A 22,896-nucleotide genomic window follows, 5' to 3' on the forward strand; every position below is an offset into this window, starting at 1 on the left:
AACTGGTTAAATGGGATATACAGTGGAATACAGTATAGCCATTAAAAATGATGTATTAGAAGAATATTTATAATAAAATGTTCACTGTACATTAAGTACAGAAAGGAAGTTACAAGACCACAATGTGTGATATAAAAAAGAAAAAGGTAATACAGAGCTCATCTTTGGGTGATTGTGTTATGATGGTCTTATATTTTTATTTTTGCTAATGTACATTTTCTAAATTCTCTAAATTCTCCAACCTAGCCAGAGCTGAGCGATAAAGAAATAGTCTTTTAAAACTGTAAAACCAAAATAGCACTTTAAAGTGCTTAAAAAAAAAAGCCACCCATAATTTATTCTGTAGCATGACCCAATAGTTTTAATTTTTACATATGCCTACATAGAAGTGTAGTAAAATAGACCCTTACACCTTAGGTTGCTTCTCCACCTGAATTTCTTCAGAGAAGGAGCCTGGTGGTGGAGGAGAACCAATTCCCCCACTAGAGGAGGCCAGAGGAAAGGCCTGTCTGTGCAGCCAGTGCCCAGCACAGAGCCATCTGTTGTCAGGCAGTGAAGCGAAACAGCAAGGCCATTTCCTCAGCATCATTACACTCCTGGAAAAAGTAATGCCAGGTTATTCCTTTTTCTGTTTTGAAGAGAAATACATATGCAATTCTAAATGTTATAGTAGTAGATCAGTAATAGACCTATGCAGAACTTATTGGCAATAATAAAAATGTGCTACCCATTTCAAAAACCGGCCTTTTCTTTTTCAGATCAGTCAGTGTTGTCTTCAACCTTGTCTTATTCTCAAGCTCCTCTGAGGCAGCTAGGAAGCTGGTATTACAAACTAGCTTAGACATCAGAACAGAAGGTTTTGCTTTAGTTTCCCACATACTCTGCTTATTATCAAAGATTTAACCAAATCATTACCGCTCCACAATTAGCACCTTGCTAAGCCCTGTGGCAATTTAAAATGAAAAAAAAAATGAAGGTGGCAACCCAATTAATAAGCCATTGAGCACATTTATGTGCATGTTTACTTGAGTTTTTTCACAGAAAAAGAATTCAGCAAGTAAAGCATCCTATACTTTCCAAAAAAGACTTCCATTTGGGGCTAGAGATGTTTTTCGAAAAAAAAAAAATTGTTTTTGTTCTCCAAGCATACGGTCTCACATTCTCTTTATCAAATTAAAGAAACCTTGGGACATTTTTTTGACAATCTTTTTTCCGTGCATCCCCAGCAGCTAGGCCTTTTCAACTTGTTCAGGGCCCTGGACCTCCTTGTCTAAGGTGAGAAACATGTCTAATTCAAGAGAATACTCAAAGTATGTGTGTGTCAATATTTTGAAGTATTTATGCATTCAAGTGTATGTAAATTCAAGATATTGGTAACAGTGGGGCCACCGCATTGGGGCAGGGGGAATAGAGACCTCTTTTTCACTGCACATCTGGAAGAGACACCAGGGGTTAGCTCCCACACGCGTTCCAATCCAGTTTTACCTTTGCCTTCCTCACTGTAGACCTAAGAAGCTGAAACTCACCTTATTAATTCTGCCCAGTGAGATGTTGGTAGAACACCAGCATGGAATGCTAACACAATACTTGTAGGTCAAGCAGCCTTGGGGACAAAATCCGTATACTAAGGGTGACAAGGCAGGAGAAAACAGGTTCCTTGAGTAGTCAGAAGACTTATGTTACTGCTGGAATCCTAATTATAGGAAAAACATAACCCTCCCAACATACTGAACCTTTAGCATATCAGAAGTGATGCAAAACTGAAAATAATCTTAGCATTTGGTAGATTTTTTTATTTTTATTTTTTGCCTTTCAAAGTTTGGATCAAGTACATGTATTACCTATTGAAAAAAATGTAGAAAACAGTGCAAAGCATGTGAAGTCTTTCTTACTTTCTTTTAAAAAAAAGTTTAAGAAATTTCTGGCTTTTAAGAAATGTTGGCTTTTTCAGTACCTGAATTTTTAGATTATCAAAACATTATTCTAATCTTTTTCTTGAGCACAGCTACAATGTAGGGTAGCAGCCAATAAATTAGTGACACACTAGAAAACCCTGGGGCCACCTGGGCCTCTTTGCCAGAAGAGCTACCTTCATTTTATAATCCTTGGACCTCAGAGGTAGAGTGGGAAGTCTGGTGGGAAGAGTTCTGTAAACACCAACTTCTCAGACAATTTTCATTTCATTGAAGATGGCATAACATACATATACTGGCATCCAGAATATTCTGAGTTACTGGCCACAAATGTGTCCTGTCATTTACCAAGGAGCTAAGGGATTCTTGATTTATTTTGAGCTCTTTGATACAATGTCCCTTAGTGGTACCTAGAAGAAAAAATTACAAAATTAAGATAACATTCTTAGCTGGAAACAACATAAGTCACTCTAAGTTAGAATAAGCAGAGAAAGGATATATTTACCAGCTGACTACTAGCTCAAAATACAAATGAAAAAGCCATCCATTCCTCAAGATACCTCACTTCCATTAACTATAAATGTGAAATCAAGCAACTAGTGTAATTTATGGAAGGGTGTGAGAGTCAAGCTTGGAAGCTACACAGTCCTGCAGAATTACACCACAGGTGTGCACTAGGGGACACCTAGACCCCCCACTACTGGGCACAGATACCATAGTGTGCCCTGCTTTCCCTGGGCACTGGCATTCCAGCTCAATCCTCTCCATGGCTGCCTTGAAAACTACCCATCTTCTCATTTTTTTCAGAATGCAGTCTGCGAAGTGCTTGCTTCTTGTCACCTCTAACTGCTGAAACAGAGTAGCTGAGGTTCATTCTCAATGAAGTCTGGGTCAGGGGAATATGTCGTAGCTGCAAGAAATGCTGGGAAGCAGTGCTGGGGAGGTGCAGACTCATAAGGGTGGAAATGCCCTAATTTAGGAAGGGTGTTCAGAGGCTGTGAGGATCACCCAGAAAGCACGACAAATGACAAATATCTGTGAAAGCTGGCAAATATTGTTTAGAAATCCCTTCTGTCTTTGGTGTAGCTTCTTTCAAACTTAGTGTCCCCTTCCCATTATAGTAACATTCTAGCTTCTAAGATCCTTCTGAGTTGGTGAATTCTCGCTGGGAGTTTTAAGAGACATTTTCCCTCATTATGACTATCTCTGCCTTAATAAGCTTCTCCCACTGATGCTGCTGGGGGTGTCAATTCTGTGAGGCTTGATGGGTAAGAGAGTGAGAACCATTGCTCTGAGGTGATGAGGGTGGAGTGGAGTGTGGTGGATTCGGGGGAGAAGATGGAAGATGGGAGGTCTGGAGACTAACTGCCAAGGTCACAGTGTGGCAACAAGGGGGGCTCCTCCAGGACAGGGAAGGGCTAGTGTGGTTAAAGCTTGGAGAGCAGACATTCAGTTCTACATGTGGTCATTGCAGTGGGTGAGGTGGGACTGAATGCTGATGAGCCTTGCTGGCCAGGAAAAGGAGTTTGGATTATACAAGAAATGAAATTGCAAGATTTAGGAAGGTTACTGTATGGAGCGTGGGATGTAGAGAAGACTTGGAATAGTTTGGAAGCAGGAAGACCAGACAGGATCTGTTGGAACTCATGCTGATTGTCATAATGTTTTACCGTCCAGCTCACATGTCTCTTGCCTTTAGAAGCCTTCTGGGTGTCCTCAGGCCAGTCCACGTTCCCTTAGACAGACAAGCCGTTTATACTGCTTTCTCTCCCACTAGACTGAGTTCCTGGAGGGTCTCCTGGGTGGGCCCTAGCCCTGTGTTGCCATGATCACTCCTCTGTAGAGGAAACGGGGTGCAGGGAGAGCCTTGGAAGCTTCTGTCTGTACAGGCTGTCCTGCCAGCGAACAGAGGGCTGTCTGGGGAATGACTGTTTGACTTTCTATTCCTGGCAATATAAGTTCAGATGTTTATTGGAGTTTGAAGCTGGGATGAAAGCATTTCTATTCATGCAGCTAGAACGGGTGAGGCTTTTTTTTTTGTAAATGGAGGGCCCACAGCAAACTTTGGGTTACTTGGCCGGGGAAAGGAATGTCCTGTGAGAAGCAAGATGAAACAGAGTCAGGCGCACCTGGACGAGGAGGAAAGGCAGAGCCCAGGGTCCCCACCGCTGGGACCCGGGCGCAGGCCTGGCGGCGGGGGACGGAGGGAGGAGGGTCGGGCAGGCTGCGGCCTCGGACAGGGCCCTCGGGGCGCACCGGCGAGGGCACACGTTCCGAGCGGGCAGCGCCCGGGCGGGAGGCACCCGACCGAGCCCACCCAGGCGGGCCGCCCGACCCAGACACTCCGGGGCTCCGCTGGAATGCGCGGCCGCGGCTCCTGCGCGCCAGGGCCCGGCTCCCGGCCTGCAGTCCGCGCTCCCGGCCGCGGGGCGGTGCGGGGCGGTGCTGGGCGGTGCTGGACTGGGAGGGGCGGGGCGGCCCAGGCCGCGGGACCTTTAAATTGGCCGCCCTGGGCACCGGCACAGGTCCGCCACCCCGTCGAGCGCCCGCCGCGCCGCCATGCCGCGCCGCCTGCCGGGCCTGCTGCTGCTCTGGCCGCTGCTGCTGCTGCTGCTGCTGCCGGCCGCCGCCCCGGGGCCGCTGGCCCGCCCGGGCTCGCGCAGGTTGGGGCACCGCGGCCCCGGGGGCAGCCCCGGCCGCAGCCCCGCTCCGGCCGCCCCGACCCGCGCGCCTTTTTCAGGGGTCGGCCGGCCCGGCGGGGCCCGCGGCGCAGGTACGGCCCGGACCCCAGCCGAGGGGGGCGGGAGTGGGCACCGCGGAGGGACAGGCGGGCGGGAGCGGGGAGGGCTGGGTGGGCAGAGGGACCCGGGCAGCGAAGGAGGGCGAGAAGCCCGGCCGTCTGCCAGGGCTTCCCTCCGTCCCGCCAGAGCCAGCCCCCGAGGCAAGGGAAAGAATCCCCTCTCCATGGATCTTGTGGGGAAACTGAGGTCCAGTGCAGGAAGGGAGAAGCCCGAGGTCCCTCATGGTCAGGGCCAGAACGTGGGTCTCCCGAAGCTCAAACTGCAGCCTCTCCCTTCTGGATTTGGGAATTTTGGCGGGGATCAGAGTGTGGGAACACCCAGCGCATCCCAGCTCTGTGGCCCGGTCCCTGCCCTGGGTTCAGGAGAACAAACCTTCCTGAGATGCTGCTTTTAGTTCTCGGGATATCGCTCCGTCTCTGTGGCCCCAGAGCAGCGCGGACCTTTTCTCCCTTTCCACAGCGCTCAAGCTGCCCCAGCCCAGTCCATGATCTGGGCCAAAATTCAGACTGGAAGGTCCGGGATAGGGGTGTGAGGCTAGGAAAGAAACCGGAGTTGCTGCCTAAATGGCCTGGACCTGTCCTGTAACCATTCTGGCCCCAGTCTCTGTTCTCCCGCCCCTGACCGGATGTTCTGCTGAAATGATAGGGCTCCAGCCCCAGTCTGTGCTCCCTCAGATGCTCAAACACCCAGGACACTTTCCGTGTCAGTAGTAGTTGGTTCCTGCGGCAGAGCAAAGCTCCTAGAGCAGCAGAGCTGGAAGATCATCTGACACATCCCCTAACGGCACAAGTGGAAACCGGGGCTTATCAAAGTGACCCAGCAAATCAGCGTCAGAGCCTAGAAAAACTCAGCTAGGGTCTTTTCACTGCTATAACTTACCATACGTTATATATAAGATTTTTTATCTTTATGTCTTCACTACCAAAACATCAGTTTTGGCAAAGAGAGGCTGCACCAAACCATTTTCTGGGTACCAGTCTTATCTGGCGGGTGATGTTTTGTGCCTTGGGTTGATTTGTATTTTCTTTCTCCTACCGCACTTTTCTGGGTATTGTTGAGAAATAGTGCAAGGGATTCTTTCTTGCATCAGCCCCAGCCAGCTGGATTTGAAATGGCAACAGCACTGTCCTTGAGCCAGGGAGTACCAGGGCTCACAAGGGTTAAATTAAGCCAGAAGACAGCTGGTTGCACCAAGTCAGGAATGAGGGGAAAGACTTCTAAAAGTTAATAGTATCTCTAGTCCCACCTGTCTTCCTTGGTGATGGGACTGGCAGAGGAAGGAGGGATTCTGACACGGTCTGGTCATGTTCCCCTTAAGCAACACCGGATCTTTATTACCTAGAATCCAAACTGATCTCGAACGTGATAATCCTTTACCAAACATCACATTCCACTCTTAGTTCTCTCCTTTGTGCTATCAGAAATTGCTATGCTTTGCTATGGGCTTTTATTTCTAGCCGGACTATCAGAGATGGGCAATATTGTGCATATGGAAACATTTTTAGGAAATTCAGATTCTCACTTTCTTTGTTTCTGAGAATCAAAATGCTGCTATGTAGTACAGGGGAGTGAGATTCAAAAGCAATTAATGATGTTGCTGAAGGTCCAAATAAGGAAGTAACCACATGCCGTCTGAGTCAAGCCCCCATATTAGTTTTCTATTGCTGCTGTAATAAATCAGCATGAACTTAGTGACTTAAACATAACACACATGTATTATCTAAAAGTTTTGTAGATCCGAAGTCTGACAGTGGTCTCACTGGGCTAAAATTAACATGTCACTGGGCTGTATCCCTTCTGGAAGGATCTAGGGGGGAATCAGCTTCCTTGTCTTTTTCAGCTTGTGGAGGCTTCTTCATTCCTTGGCTCATGGCCTTGTCCCTCTACTTTCAAAGCCACCAAAGGCAGGTCAAGTCCTTCTCAGAGCTCACTCTTCAGATCACCTCTTGGGCCTCCCTCTTCCACTTCTACGGCCTTTGTAATTGCATTGGACCCATTCGGATAATTCAGGAGAACCTCCCCATCTCAAGGTCTTTACCTTAATCACACCTGCGAAGTTTCTTTTGCCAAAGTAACATACTTACAGGTTCTAGGGATTAGGAGGTGGACATCTTTCTTGGAAGGGGGACTGTTCTGCCCACCACACCCCTGTAACCACAGAGGATACCATGTGAAGAATCAAGCAGGGAAGGAAGGAACTGTGCAGGTTTACTTATAAGAACATTACCTTGGTATTAGTAAGGACACCGTTTGGGTGTTAGTGAAAGCATTGTGAAATACGGGGTACATATCATTATGTATTTTTTACTTTTACTCCAATTATGCAAAAATACCTAGGTATATCTCCAGGAGGAATTCTCAATATGGTTTTCTTCCACACTCCTGATGCATGGTGATCAAGGGGTAAAATGAAATTCGGAGTTGTTAAAAAAAAAAAAGAATTCCTTTTGTCTTAACTGAATAGGTAACATACAGCATATTTCCGGGTAGTGGCTCAGTCAACAAGCAGGATGTTTACTAGGCGCATGAGATAATGTTGATTTCCATGGTGGAAAATGTTGCTTCAGAGAGGCAACCATGCAGTGACAAGCTCCTTTGGCCTGGGAGTCAGGAAACTGGAGTCCAGTCCATGCTCTGTTTTTCAGCTCTTGTATCTCCCAGAACCTCAGGTTTCTTATCTGTAAAATGAGTACAGAAACAACCTCTGCACGTTTGACTTCACAGGATTGTTGTGTTGGTACTCTGTGATCTCTAAAGGGTTATGGAAAGGATGTTACTTATTTTCTTAATTGAATGTCTCCAGGAAGCAGGATACAACCAAGAATATAAATTCCAGTCTCTAAAGAAAACTATATAGAGGCATAATTGCTATTGCAGGTGGAGCTCTTTTTGTCAGAAACTGCCTAGCCTAGGAGTTTGTTTTGAAGTTTGTTTTGAATCTTTTTCTTCTACTCACTGAATAAATTGCCTTCTTAGAATGGCATCAACTTCCAGCCCCCTATGAGGAAAGGAAGATCCTGATTGATGCTTCACGCTCATATGATGAGTGTGTGTGTTGGGAGAGGAGGGGGAAAGACTTGAAAAAGAATTTTTATAACTGCCTTTCTCTTAGCCAGTTCTGACTGTGACTTTTGGACTTAATTTTGGTGGCCAGAAGAGGGAAAAGTGTGGAACAAGATTAGCGGAAAATGGATATGAAGGGAGAGTTGAAAACAAAAATGTATTGTGTTTCTACAATGTGCCAGGTATTTTTGTGTAGGAAAGATGCAAGTTCCTGGAGGGCAGGGTATCTGGCTTATTTGCTTTGTAGTCCTAGGGCATCATACATGGTGGCCCCCCAAAAAAATCAGGTGACTGAAAAAATGAAAAAGAGGTGACTAGAGAGTTTGATGGGGGCTGTAGGATAGATACCAGGTGGAAATCTCTGCTTCTTACAACAGGACACACTCACCAAGTCAGAAGTGCAATAAACGTGGGTCAGGTTAAGTTGTCACTCCTCTTTCCACAGTCAATTTGCTCAGGCCAGCTGGGCCTCCCAAGTTCACTAAACATGAGTGAATGACAAGATGGAGGGAGAATTTAAGGTCTCTCTGGGGTAGTTTTCACCCACTTGGAAGTGGGGTAAAAGAAAGAAGCCACCAGAAGAGCAGCAGTGTGCCTCGCCTCAAACTGCCGTCGCCTGAGGAGCCCGTGAGGCCTGGGCAGGGTGGTGTGTGGGAAGGCTGCCCTGAATTCACCTTCCACACTGTTCAGGGACACTGTGTCCTGTTGCTCAGATGGCCAAGGGGCCCCAGAAAAAGTGTGGAATCTCATTCCTGGGAGTCAAGAGGAGCCTTGGGAGCAAAACTTTAAGCAGACGAATGAGGTTCTAAGTGAAATTTCAGGACTCAGCCTGCCTGTAGTTGAGCTCTTTGGGAAAACTTCACACCTCTTTGTGAATTCTCACTGGGGAGTCCTGAAGGCCCCCACACTGTCAACATTCAAAGGGAGAGTGGTCTTGGGGAAGATAGCAGACAGTCGGGTATTTGGGGTTAGGGGCTGCTGCCGTGCCTGGCCTCCAATCCCAGAGTTCCCAAGGTGTGAGGACTGCCCCATTTCTGATTGTGGCCAGATCATTGCTTAGTCATTTCTGTTCCCCACACCCTTCTTTGCAGGTTTTTGCAAGAGCAGACCCTTGGACTTGGTGTTTATCATCGATAGCTCTCGTAGTGTACGACCCCTGGAATTCACCAAAGTTAAAACCTTTGTCTCCCGGATAATTGACACCCTGGACATTGGGGCAGCAGACACACGGGTGGCAGTGGTGAACTATGCCAGCACTGTGAAGATTGAGTTCCACCTCCAGGCCCACTCAGATAAGCAGTCCCTGAAACAGGCTGTGGCAAGGATCACACCATTGTCTACAGGAACCATGTCGGGTCTGGCCATCCAGACAGCGATGGATGAAGCCTTCACCATGGAGGCTGGAGCTCGGGGGCCCACTTTCAACATCCCTAAGGTGGCTATCATTGTGACAGATGGGAGGCCCCAGGACCAGGTGAACGAGGTGGCAGCTCGGGCCCGAGCATCTGGCATTGAGCTCTATGCTGTGGGAGTGGACCGGGCAGACATGGAGTCCCTCAAGTTGATTGCCAGCGAGCCCCTAGATGAGCATGTTTTCTACGTGGAGACCTATGGGGTCATTGAGAAACTTTCCTCTAGATTCCAGGAAACCTTTTGCGGTAAGTGTTTGCTTCCAACAAGAAAGGATGTTATATTCAGACATTATGCATCCAAAGAAAAAGTTTATTTTCTCTCTTTTTTTTCTTTTAGTGGAGATTTTATGGCAAACTTAAATTTAAGTAATGCTTTTTTTTGTGATTTCTACCAACTTAAACACACTTTGATGGTTTAGGAATATAGAGCTGCCTTATATATAGCTTGGTTTGCTCATAAAATCTCATGTTTGCATTAGAAATGTGAAGGTCTGGAAAAATCCAGGATAAATGATCCTCCTGTTCCCTGATGGGGTAAGAAAAAAAAAATTTAAGACTCAGACACCTCTCTTCTCCCTTCTGCCCCCCAATTACATATTTTCTAGATTTTTTTTTTAGTTTTACCATCTGTAGATTTAACAGAACTCCGTTTGTTTTCCCAAAGAAGACAGGGAGCAGCATCTGTCCAGGGAAGGATCAACTGGCCTGTCTCCCCTTGTTGCTAAGTCCGAGTGTGCATTCAGGGACTACCTGGGTTTTCAGATTTGATGCTTTCTCTGATTAGTCTTTGGGGGGACAGGACTAAGGGTCAGGAAGACTGGGATTTCAACCCACTTGTGAAATAACGTGAAGCAGATTAAAAAAAAAATCCTTCTGTTTCTGTCCTACTTCTTTCTTCCTTTAGAATAGAGCTTGACTATGACATGCTAATATAACTGGCATTTTAACACGGATCAGCCAAATCCATGAATATGAATCTATTCAAGGCTGGGGTTTATTTTTAGTCATTTATCAGAACTGTAAATTTGTGAGACTCATACTTTTTAATTTTCATTTTTACATGTATTGTTTTTCTTCTTTTATTTGTATCTGTTTATCTATCTATCTATCTATCTATCTATCTATCTATCTATCTATCTGTCTGTCTGTCTAGCTTCATGCTTATTTTTTTTATCCTTTGGAGACAATTTTTCAGAGCCCTCTATGGAATTATCCAAACAGGTATGGACAAATTTCTAGTTCTGGTGAATTTTAAAACTTTGTTACCTTTTGCTATATAATCTATTCCACATTTATTTATCCAACCCGTATTTACTGACCACTGATGATACAAAAGTAAAGGTGTCCCTCCCTGCCACCAAGCAATAGTCGAGGGGTTGGGATGAGACAAAAAGCGAACCTGAAAAATTCAAGGAGACTTTATATCTAAATTAATGTGAAACTCAGCAATCAACTGTTCGTTAGAAAATGGGAGATGAAATCTCCATCTGGAGCAGTTTGGCCTCATCTCAGGCAGCCCTGGCCAGGAGCCCCTTGTTGTTCCTATCCCAGGACGCTGGGACTTTACTAGCTGTTGTTGGCTTTGATGGCATCTACTTGGGATTCATTGGTTTTCCAAGAGAAAGTGGCCCTCTTTCTCCCAGGAAAACCCTCCGTGCTTGTGGGGGAGAGCTTTTCCATAAAGATATTGGTCTGTGGCAAAGATAGCCCCATCCCTGGGGCTGGGATGGGAGGCCATAAAGTAACTAGTGGTGAGTGGCAATCTTTTCCTTCAAACAGGTACAAAAAGACCTGCTTGTTCTGGGGGAAAAATGGCCCCTCTATGGAAAAAAGACTGAGGGGCAGCTACTTGTAGTCAACAGTTGGAAAGATCCTTCCATGAAAAGGCCTTTCTTGGGAAAATATTAGCCTTGTCCTGTTGCCAAAGCAGTGGAGGCCAAGTTACCTGCCACAGGGGTGCCAGCCTCCTCCACCAGGCCTCCTTGATTTCTCAGAAATGACTACATTCATTGATTGTTCTGTCTAAACATGTTACTAGGGGAAACATCTACTGAGACATAAATGTCTCCAGGAACAAAAAGATGGGGATGTAGGTTAGCTAGTATAACCTCATTTATTTTGTGAGTTCTCTTGTTACCTGCTTGTATTTAATGCACAAGTTTATTCTCCTTGCAGTTTATGTATTAGAGGCTCTGAAATTGCATACGTATACATTTGGGCCCCAGAGCTCATGCTGTGTATTCAGAAGGCAATTGCTTGCCCTGCCTTCCACCACTGCATATTCAATTAGGTATTGCTGCCCAAGAGTGAGTTCCAGGCCTAGAGGAATGACTGCGTGTGAATTCTGTTTAGACTCAAACTATAGAACTCTTGGAAAACAGATTCTAACTGCAGTGGGACAGCTAGCTCATAAACCTTCGGCAAGTACTCTGTGTTCTTCCCATTTCTTATGGTTGGGAACAAGTCTTTTCCTGGGCAGGTGGATAAGCTGAATACACATCAAGTTGCCTGACCCATGTGTTTGGCTTCAGTTTCATATTAAAAATCCCTTTTCCTTTGAGAAGGTTGACAGTAAGAGCTGTACTTTTAAATTAGTAACATTATTAGTTTAAGTGTAGTATTTCTAATAACCCAGAGGTAGAAAATAGCCAATTCTTATAGTCAGAAAGGAACTTGGATAGTGATGTCTTTTTGATATGGGAAGAAGTATGTGAAATGTTTCTTACGTGTCACGTTTCTTACTGTTGTAAACTTCCTTTGTGCAGCTCTGGACCCATGTATGCTTGGCACACACCAGTGCCAGCACGTGTGTGTCAGTGATGGGGAAGGCAAGCACCACTGTGAGTGTAGTCAAGGATATTCCTTAAATGCTGATAAGAAGACATGTTCAGGTGAGGCCTGCTCAAGGCAGGGTGGCCAACTAGAACTTATTTGGGGACCTAATCTCCGATTTTGGACTGACCTTACACTTTTCTTTTGACTGCTTTTTGGGTGGTTTACTGTAACTTGTCAATGATTTTCCTTGAAAAGGAATGAGGAGAAAAGTGAATAATATATAAATCAACCTATTATAGTACTAATTAGTTTTGGAGAAAAGGGTTCATAGGGAAAAGGCCTAATAAGGAAGGCAGCCAAAACCCTTGATGCGTTGGACGATTTGGATCTTTTCCTGGATTTTATTGAATTAAATACAAGCTATCGCTTTATCTATGTGACCATAGATGCTCCTGGGATCTAGACATAGAAGAACATTTAGAGAGATCCTCACTCATCTGGTATACAAATACTCACATAATAATTAATAAAGAATGGGAATTAGGTCCTTTTTTTTTAAATCCTAGAAAAAAGCTTTTGATCATTTAATTCAACCTGCTCATTTTATGGTTAATGCAATTGAGACCCAAAGAATGGAGAAGACTTAACCCATGTCAAGGGGTCTCTCAGTGAAAGAGCCAAGACCAGAAAGTCAGGTCCCACTCTCCATCCAGTAACCTTTCTCTTGTGCCACACTGTCCTGCCCATTTCATTAGCAGTGTGTGTGTGTGTGTGTGTGTGTGTGTGTGTGTGTGTGCAGGATGCCCATATTTATTTCTCATTTTCCATGTGTTCACATTTGTTCTTGTCACCTGTTGATAGCTATCGATAAGTGCGCTCTTAACACTCATGGATGTGAGCACATGTGCGTGAACGACAGGACTGGCTCTTATCACTGTGAGTGCTACGAAGGTTATACCTTGAATGCTGACAGGAAAACGTGTTCAGGTAAATTGCTAGGTACTATTGCTACCTAGCTAGTGTTGGAGGGGGTAGGTCACCTGAAGAGGAACTTGGTTTCTTTTCTTCTCTTGCTAGCTTTAGGCTTTTCCCTAAGTAAGAAAAGTTAAAAAGTCTTATTAGAAATGTTAGAAATGGCAGCAAGTCTGTATCGCTGCCCGCATGGGTGCATGTGTTGTTCATTTCCCTCTCCTTACCCAGCCCTAACAATGTAACCCAAATGCTAAGGACAATTTAGTAAGTTAAAATCAAGTAACATCCCACAACTACTTCTTACTTACCAAGGGAAAAACAGTAACTTCATAGTGGAGAAGCCCGGCAGACATCCTTTTAACCAAGGGACCCAAATAAACATCAGCAGTAATGCCGTAGAGTGGTGCCATGCATCTCCTGACACTGTGTACTGAGGACACAGAGGCACTTCTGTGGTATTCTTGCTAAAAATTCAGAAATGTGAGGAAACATCAGACAAACCCAAACTGAGAGACATGCTAAAAAATAATTTTCCAATACTCTCCTATGTCAGAGTCATGAAAGACAACGAATGACTGAGGAAATGTCCCACATTAGAGGTGACAAAGGAGACATGACAATTTAATGCAATGTGTGATCCTGGATTGGATCGTGGGCCAGGGAAAGGACATTAGTGGTGGAAAAAATGCTAAAATTTCAATAAGATCTGTAGATTAGTTAATAATATTATATCAGTGTTAATTTCTTGGTTTTGATAGGATGTTAACATCTGGGGAAACAAATGGGTGAAGTACAAGACATTTTGTATTATTTTGCAACTTTTTCATAAGCCTAAAATGATTTCAAAATGAGAAGTGTGAAGATAAAAAAATAGCCTTAAAAATATCTCCATACAAAGAAAAGTGCATTGAGTGATAATTTGGGTCTTGAGTTCTGATGCTTCTCTGAGTCAGTTGGTTCCTCCCTGGGTCCAGCATCCTCATTTATTAGAGGAGAGGGTTGCCCTGCAATTTCCTCAGACTCTAATCCCATGTCTTTCTGACTCTAGTGTAATTAGCCACACAATTGCTGGTATCCCTCTGATTCAGCATAAATACAATAAGCCTAAAAGGAATGTTAGAATGTTTTAGAAAGTATTTATGAGATACTTATATTATAAAAATCCAATATAGATGATTTTGAAAAAGAGTTGGGGAAAGTAGAAGAATAAATATTTGTGTGTAGGATTTTGTTTTACAGCTAAGTTCTAGTAAGAGCAAATAGCACTGATGGCTTTGAGAAGTTTCTAATAGGTTTTTCTCTTACATATACTTACATATACTAGCTGCAAATAAGAAGTTTGCTATTTATGGGTAATGAAAGACTTTTCCACTTTTAATTTTTTTTCTCTTGGACTTACGTTTGGCAGCTCAAGACACATGTGCTCTTGGTACACACGGCTGTCAACACATTTGTGTCAATGACAGAGCTGGGTCCCATCACTGTGAATGCTATGAAGGGTACACTCTGAATGCAGATAATAAAACCTGTTCAGGTAAGGTCCACTCAACAAATTCCTTCATACTTGACTCTTCCTACTGCAGCAAAACCACTTTGACATTCACAAGGAGAGAGATCCTCAAACGAAATTTAAAGACTCAGGCTTTGGACATTCTACTATGCTTATAGACCGAAGCACACATTGCTCAGAGGGCAGTGAGCTCACTAGATTTTGCAAACATAGCTCACTTCAGAAAATTACTGGGAAATGGGCAAGGAGTGGGGGAGATGAGGAAAGCTAATTTCATGTAGGATCCTTATCCAGGAAAATTTTATAGCTCTGTACACTGGGGACTTGTAAAACAAATAGGAAACTTTAGAGAAAGTCAGTTGGACAGTGACTATTTGGTGTGATAGGCTGAACTGATCTTTTTCCAATTAAAACTTGGCCTGGAACTTTTCTGTAGTGTTCATCTTAAAGCTGGATCATTTTTGTAAAGGAGACTTTGTAAATGACTGAATTAGACCCATACAGATCTTCCAGTAAGTCTAAAACAAGTTGTTCCCTGAAAGTTTCTAGATGATCAATCTTGGGTGAATCTGAGCCTTATGACTTGGCTAATGAGCCCATGTCAGCACTGCTAATCTTCATTAATTTGATTTAAACTCACCGGCAGAATATAAAACCACTCCTAAGAGAAATTACTGCCTCTCAAGGTAGTGTTTAGTTGTAACATACTCAATATTTTCTTAGATTATATATTCTTTCTCTTCTCCTTTGAGGAGATATATTATGTGACCTTTTCAAGAGCAATTAAGGGAAATGGCATATCACCAATTCCATTTTTAAAAATAATGAAATCACTTAAGAGTACTGAGCACTTGTTTTATTCCCAGGACTCTGCAAACCACTGTGGGGTTTTAAAGAAGCATACTGTCTGCTTCTCAGCAGCTCACAGGCTGCATGTAAAGAGAACCAACCCCTTAACAAAGCAGAGACTAAGCAGTCAGGGAGAGATTCCGACAGTAACCAAGGGCGGGGGAGGTGGGAGTTTTGGGGAAGGACCCAGTGAGGTGAGACAGGAGGTGGACCTTGGAGGCTAGAGTGTGGAGAGTCCAGTTGGCAGGGGCAGTGGCTTGTGCTGATTTGTTCACGGGGTAGGATGAAGTCAGTTGGGGTAGAGAGGACTCGTGCCTGCACTTCTCAAATTGGTTACAAATATCCCACTTAGTACTTTAAGCTGCCAGGAACATTGAAGACCTTGTGGAAGGAAACAAAAACACATTTACAGTTAAACTAAAAGATATTATGGAGTAAAATGGGACATTTTATTTAAAAAAAATCAAAGAAAATTTTCTATTAAGGCAGAATATTCCTGGCAATACTCCCAGGTAACAACAGCCAACATTCTTTAGTGCCTTCTGTATGCCATACATGGTTCTAGGTATTTTAGACATGGTCACACATTTAATGCTCACAGCAACTTTATGAGGAAACTGAGGCACAGACCGATTAAATAGCTTGCCCCTGGTCACTCAGCTAGTAAGTGACAGAATGAGGATTTGAACTCAGGCACTTGCTCTGGTGATTTACACACAACCAAACACAGTACAGGATAAAAAAGGGAGAGAGAAAAGAAAGACGAGATAGTGGAATGCTGGTATTTATGTATCTTAAAGTAACTGGTTATTGTTCTAAAGCTGGGGTACATAACAAGGGTCAGATCCCCTCCAATGGTCTGCTTTCCCTTTGTTGGGCAGTATTAAGGCTCGTAGACCAAATGTGGAGCCCCAGATCAGGGGCCACTGGTGGAGACATATCCATTTGTTATCCCTAAAGCAGCTGCTAAGTTGGATGCGGGGAAAAATGAGTTGCTCCGCTATTAGGCATTTTGCTGGAAAAATCTGAGCCGTAGTAATGAAGGGAATATCAGTGCTGAAGTTGGAAAGATACCATGTGGATGGATTATGTAGGGCCTTGCATTTCACTTAAAGCTTTTTTATAGGTAATGGTGGGCCATGGAACATTTTTGAGCACGGAATGATCCTTACGAGGAGAATATATAAACTAGCTTGACTTTTACAATGGCAGAGGAAGAAACTGTGTCTCCCAGGAAGCCTTCCTGGGTTTCATAAAGAACTGCTGCTTTCCTATGTCGCAGGCCAGGTTGGACATGGGACTAGTATAGCACGGTTTTCTGCGCCCCACTCAAATTTGGGCAAACTGTCTTCCTCCATGTAATGTGTTCACTTGTAAGAAATAATAAGTACTTCACTATTCAGCCATATGCTGTGTGTGTGTGCACACAGGTCAATGTTTTTGCTGCACTTCGTAAGCTATCAAGGGCAGGCTGTCAGTCAATATAATCCTCTTTCTGCAGTGTAAAAGTTTAGCTCTATGTCCAAGTAGGTCCCTGATAAGTTATTTTTGGTGATGGCGAAGATGATCTATGTATAGCTGGAGATGTTGGAGGCATTTGTGGTCATCAGGAACGGCTGAAGGTAAGTTCTGGAATATAATCAGGAATGAGTGCAGTGGCAGTGCTGTGGGTAGGAAAAATGACAAGGCACCCCCAGATACCTGCGAGAAATAAAAAGGAAAGGGCTGTATGCACAAAAGGGGAGGCTAAAGAGGTGTGAGATACCATATGATGGAAAAGGAAAGCAGGCTGGAGCCTTACTGCAGTGACAAAAGGATTCGTCGTTGGCACTTTTTGGGACAAAAGTTCTCTCCCAGAATCTGTGTTTAGTTTTCTGCTGTAATTGGTGGATATTTTCTTTCCTGCCGCACTTCTGGTCAGTTCGTAACAAGTGTACCCTGGGCTCTCACGGCTGCCAGCACATTTGTGTGAGTGATGGGGCAGCGTCCTACCACTGTGATTGTTACCCTGGCTATACCTTGAATGAAGACAAGAAGACATGTTCAGGTAAAGACATGCCTCTTTCAGCCTATTTGGTTTGGTAGGACAACTTCCTGGGAGTCCGCTTTCCTCTGAGTCTTTTTCCCGGTGAGGCCCACCTGTGGTTCCCAGCTGTCTTCAGAGTGAAACAGTGCTATCCTCCCCCAGGCAGTCTTCTGTCTACAATCGGATTCCATCCTCCTTTTCATATTAAAAGTCTCTCTCTATCTAAGTCAGACTGTTTGGTTGTTGTAAAATACACACAATGTACCATTTAGTATTTTATCCACCTAAAGTGTATAATTCAGTGGTGTTAAGTACATTCACACTTGTGCAGCCATCCCACAATCTGTCTCCAGTGTTTTCATCATCCCAAACTAAAGCTCTGTATGCATTAAACAGTAGCTCCCATTCCCCTCTCTCCACACCCCTGGGAGCGACTGTTCTTCATCCTGTCACTCCATCTGCCCCCAGATTCACTCCTCCTCTCCAATCTTGTGGTCCAGCCATATGGGCTTCTTGATATTCCAGGAGCGTGCCCTGCACTTACATGTCTCCATCCTCTGCTTAATGAGGGCACAACATCACAAAAAGATTGTCTATTCTCTGCATATTTGGCTTCCCCCTTTATATCATGGAAAATTCCAGACAATCACAAAAGTCGAGAGGACAATATAATGAACTCTCATATAACCATCATTTAGCTTTGAGAACTGAAACTTTTCCCCCATCTCCTAACTCAATTTCTTCTATGATGTTAACATTCCAAAGCATTTTCTCCTCTTTCTGTATGCTTCTATGTCCTTTTACCTTCAGTAAATGCATTTAGGTATATTAAAAATGGAAGTATTGCATCGTAGATTCCTTCATTTGCAATGATTTCTAATTAGCTATAACATTTTGTGTATTGTCAGCCATTGAAGAAGCACGAAGACTCATCTCTACAGAAGATGTTTGTGGATGTGGAGCCACACTGGCATTCCAAGATAAGGTCAGCTCATATCTGCGGAGACTGAACACCAAACATATCCTTTCTGGAAGATTTTCTGCTTTTGCTTGAAGCCAACGTATGGTTACATGTAAAAGCTGCCTGTTTCTTTCTCTAGTTTTTTTCTATAGTGGTATGTGTTCCTAATTGAACTCTTATGAACAGATGGAGCTATTGTACTATGATCCTTAGTATGTATGGTTTTCTTAGTTCAGAATCTGTACACGTACCAAAGGAGTCACTGGTTAATGGGATGTGATAGCTCAGAGGGGTGATACTCACACACTTTGGCTAGCCAAGCGGTCGGTCACAAAGCAGATTTCAAAACATAACATGGTACCATCTCAGGACCTTTCAAAATCAGTTCTTTAGCCAAAGGAGTAATTCAGGAAAAGTACTTAGCGTAGCTCAAGTTAACACTGTTCCTAGGGATCTTAGAGAGTGGCAGTCAAATTTTAATAGGATACCCTAAGGGTGTGGTGTACTTTATGCCCAGACTTTCAAGGGGAATTGAGGGGTTGGGCAGAAAGTTTTAAAGGAATAAATTTCTAAATCCCTCACTTCCTTAAATTGATCTGCCTAAAATGCTACTTGGGGTCAGTTGGCATTCTCTTTTCCCATCTCATTTCAGTATCACCATTGTTCTGACTTCACAAGAAAGGTATGCCTCTCATTTAGTCTGAATCTTTTGAGGTGAATTTCTTGGAAAAGCAAAATCTCCAGAGAGCCAAACCAAGGGACAACTCAACAGTTTTTCAAATCAAGGCTTCATAAACTCTGTTCCTCCATTCATTCCAGTAAGAGATATATTTCCAATTAAATTTCACCTTTTATTTTTAATGGTCTTACATCAAAACTTGTAACCTATTTGGGTCAATTATGTGCTCATAATAGCAGAAGTGGTAACTCAATCCAGATTAAAAAAATGTAGGGCCTTGTGGTCAAAGAAAATTAGTTTAAAGGTAATTTCAATATACATGTGCATGTATTTGTTGTTTGTATAAGTTTACTTCACAGAGGATAATAGTGTGATCAAGAAAAGATTTCCAGTAAGTTTGTATGGAGACAGAGGGTAACTAGACTAGCTGTGGGGATCATTTCAAAATGCGTAAAAATACTGAATCACTATGATGTACACCTGAAACTAACAGGCTATCGCATGTCATTTATACTTCATTAAAAAAAGATTTCCAAGATTCAGAGTAGAATAAAATTCTGTGGAGAATGCAGAAAGGAATACAAATTCAAGGAAATTCCTTTATTTTAAATATTTTACTTTAGAAGAATGATAGTAGGTATCAATTCAGTATGGTATTAATATTACATGGGATACATTTGAAAGATGGATTTAAACTTTATTTTAAAGAGTCAATATTTATAACAGCCAGCAGAAATAGCATTTGTAACTAAAACATGATGAAGATTTTCATGTAATTTAAATACACACAAGACATCACTTATTTGTAAAAATTATGTTAGGGGATATAAGAGCAGAGATATTTGAAGACTACTGCTCTATATCATACCTATAAAGAATAGGATTTGAGTTTTAGATTAAATTGGGATTTTGGTGAGAAACAATTTCATTCTTTTTCTTTACAGAACATTGTGTTCTTTTACTTTACAATGAAGTGTCTGAAAGTGTGTTTACATTTTCTAATGTCTAAAAATAAAATGTTGGCCTTAACAACTAGCTACTTGATGACATTCTGGAGAAGCTGCAAGCAAATGAACATGGACAAATACATCGTTAAATTGTCCAAATTTTTCACCTGGAAATATGGAGGGCGTGGTGTGCTTTATACTTTTGCATATTCCAATGTTCCAGCAAATAATTTGCTGTGACAAATGCTTGACTATTACTGGATAAGTAGTATAAGGATCTTCTAGAGAATCAATACAATTTTTTAAAGGAAACAAATGTCCAGATCCTTTTTAAGAGCAAACTTTACTGTCTCTAAGCTAAGACTGTGAAATTATTGGTAGGAAATAGAATGAAGTTTGTTATTCCTTCATTTACTAATTGAGCCATTTAATTTTTAAATGTTTATGTTAGTAAGATAACCATACTTACAATGGGAATTTTTGACCTATTTTCTTTTGAAAGTATTTATAGTATAAACCAGTCTTATTACTGAGAGTATAAATTGTACAAAGTACACATAAAAAAGTTCATATAATTGAGGTGACTATAATTTAGAACTGTTTAACACTTCTTATTTTTTGCTAGATTATTACCGAAGCTGTGGTCAGAGGATTGTAATACACATATCTAAAAATAATTAACACAGATCAAGTGAATATTACATGCCATTTAAAGACTTCAGTTGTGAATTAAGTGTTATAACTTTTTATTAAGGGCAAAAAACCCAAAATTTATTTTACCTTAGGATCGAATCAAACTGCTGTAACAAGTAGCAAAACCTAATGTTCTCTTTAAATGTTTGTGATAAGCCTATTTTTCACTTACATGATTTGACACGTAAAATTTTTCTCAGCTTTAAAGCTTATAACTTTTAGAGAAAAGTCCTTTAAATTGTGTACTATTCAATTCTTTTTTGGTTTATATTGTCTTTAATATAATAAAAAGATTATCTTTACATGTCATTATTGTACCTTTTTTGGTGACTCATGTCAATTTTGTCTACTAACATCTTTCCTTAAATTAAACTAAGTTAACAATTATTTTGGATACAGAATAGTTTTTTGTCAAAGAAAACAATATTGGGACTTTTCCTATAATTTAACCTCATGCTCTTATGGTTAAAAAATGTAGGTTCAGGTAAAATAGAATGGCTTTGACCACGAATGTTGTGGGAGAGAACTAAAGCAAAATTATCTCAATTTAGATAAAACAATGATAAGGGTACATTAATATTTGTGCCTGAAAAGTGAATATAACCTACAGATGTAAACCCAGAAACAGTGAAAAAATCTAAAATACAAACTTTAGGGGAAGAAATGAAACATACATAAATCAAGGCAGTATATACCATATGAAACACATGCGGTCATTTCTCAACATCTTTGAAAGGACACGACATAGAGCAGGATTTTCCCAACTTACCTGAGCACAGAATCAGTACTTTATCACAAAGAAATAATGCTATACAGGAAATAAATGAGCGTATGTGCAAGAACTAGGGAAAGGTATTTAAAGAGACATGATTTCTCAAGAGTGTGGTCATTAGTAATTTCCTTTAATCATATCTTCAAGTTGAACAATTGATTGGAATTCTCTGGCTTAAAAAATATTGATTTGTTGCACAAGTAAGTATAGGGAGCCTGTAAACAGGTGCCAACATATCTTAGGAATTTGGTTTGGTGCTGAAACAAGATACACATACATTTCAAAACAAACATATTATCTAACTAGAACAGGGATGAAATTTGGAAAAAATTTTTCAGGAAGAACCAATTTGTGCATCTGGATAGGCACAATTAGTCAAGAGGGTAGGAACAGAACAGAATATGGCCTTGGAAGCGAAGAGGAAGGGTGGGATGCAGAAAGCCTATTGACTTGCTTACAGTGGGGACACCATCCTAACGACGTTTTGGGATTGAAGGAAGATCTGATTTTAGTTGCGGTTTAGATTTGATGGGAAAGACACTGAGATCATACTGTCAATTCTTGAGTGTTCTGGGTGAGGCAATAATATACTCAGTTCAAAGGATCTTAACGTTTATTTGCCTGAGATGGAGAGACTCCAGGTAGGGAAATTAACTACTGCTGCATAAAATACCCCCGATTATACAAATTGCCAGTGGTAGGGTGTAGAATACGGTAAAAGGGAAAACCAGAGATAAATTAAAAATGTGTGAGACTTATTTTCATGGGAGTTTCTGCCCTAAAAATTGTGATTTGTGACCCTGCAGGCACTCAAAAACGGCAAAGGGGAACTGAAGAAAGAAATAAGGTAGAAAAGAGAATACAGAACAGTTGACCCAGGCGATGTAATACTAAACACCTCAATTATTTAAAGATGGAAGGCTATGCCCCAACAGCAATTATATACTGTAATATTCCAAAGCTCATACATATTCTTTCCATAAGGACCCTTAGGCTGCAGTAACAGCTTAAATAAACAGTTAAAAAGTTCTAAAAGCAGTAGCATAAACATGATTTCCTACACCCACACTGCTCCGGAGGGTTCTCTAATCCCTAAAGGCGCCAGGGACGGCTTGCACGGCCTGAAATAGCCCTTCGGCTCTTCCATTCGGCCAACGGCGCGAGCCTACTAATACGGTAAATGCCTTTTCCTTTCAACATTGTTGGCACTTTGGGTCTTACAAAACACACAATTCTGTAAATTAGTTCCATGAACGCCCTTCCTCCTGAGTTCCGCCGCGACCGTCCGAGGGGTGGCTTGGCCCTCGCTCGGACGGTGGATGGCTGAGGCGATGAGGCAGGGCGCCGAGGGTCGCCGACCCTGCTCCTAGTGTAGAACAGAAAGGTCCAGAATGAAAGCACCCAACCCCAACCACGGGTTTGACCCCGCAGCAAGGTTCGTAGGAGACCTTCGACGTCTGCGCAGGCGCATGACGCCCCGTTGAACAAGGGCGACGCCGGAAGTGTCCCTCGGCGCCCCGGAA

The 22,896-nt window shown here is 42.5% G+C and overlaps 1 protein-coding gene across 1 annotated transcript; it reads left to right on the top strand.

The window, feature by feature from the left end:
* Window positions 1-4,472: 4,472 nt before the first annotated feature.
* MATN3 (matrilin 3) lies at window positions 4,473-20,982 on the top strand. Its single transcript, XM_073219283.1, has 8 exons — window positions 4,473-4,686; window positions 8,869-9,435; window positions 11,955-12,080; window positions 12,826-12,951; window positions 14,345-14,470; window positions 17,217-17,342; window positions 18,230-18,338; window positions 20,000-20,982. Exons 1-8 carry the CDS (start codon window positions 4,473-4,475, stop codon window positions 20,055-20,057), a joined length of 1,452 nt encoding a protein of 483 aa, XP_073075384.1. The 3' UTR covers window positions 20,058-20,982.
* Window positions 20,983-22,896: the final 1,914 nt, after the last annotated feature.

The sequence above is a fragment of the Manis javanica genome, chromosome 1, assembly GCF_040802235.1.
Source record: "Manis javanica isolate MJ-LG chromosome 1, MJ_LKY, whole genome shotgun sequence".
NCBI classification, from domain to species: Eukaryota; Metazoa; Chordata; class Mammalia; order Pholidota; family Manidae; genus Manis; species Manis javanica.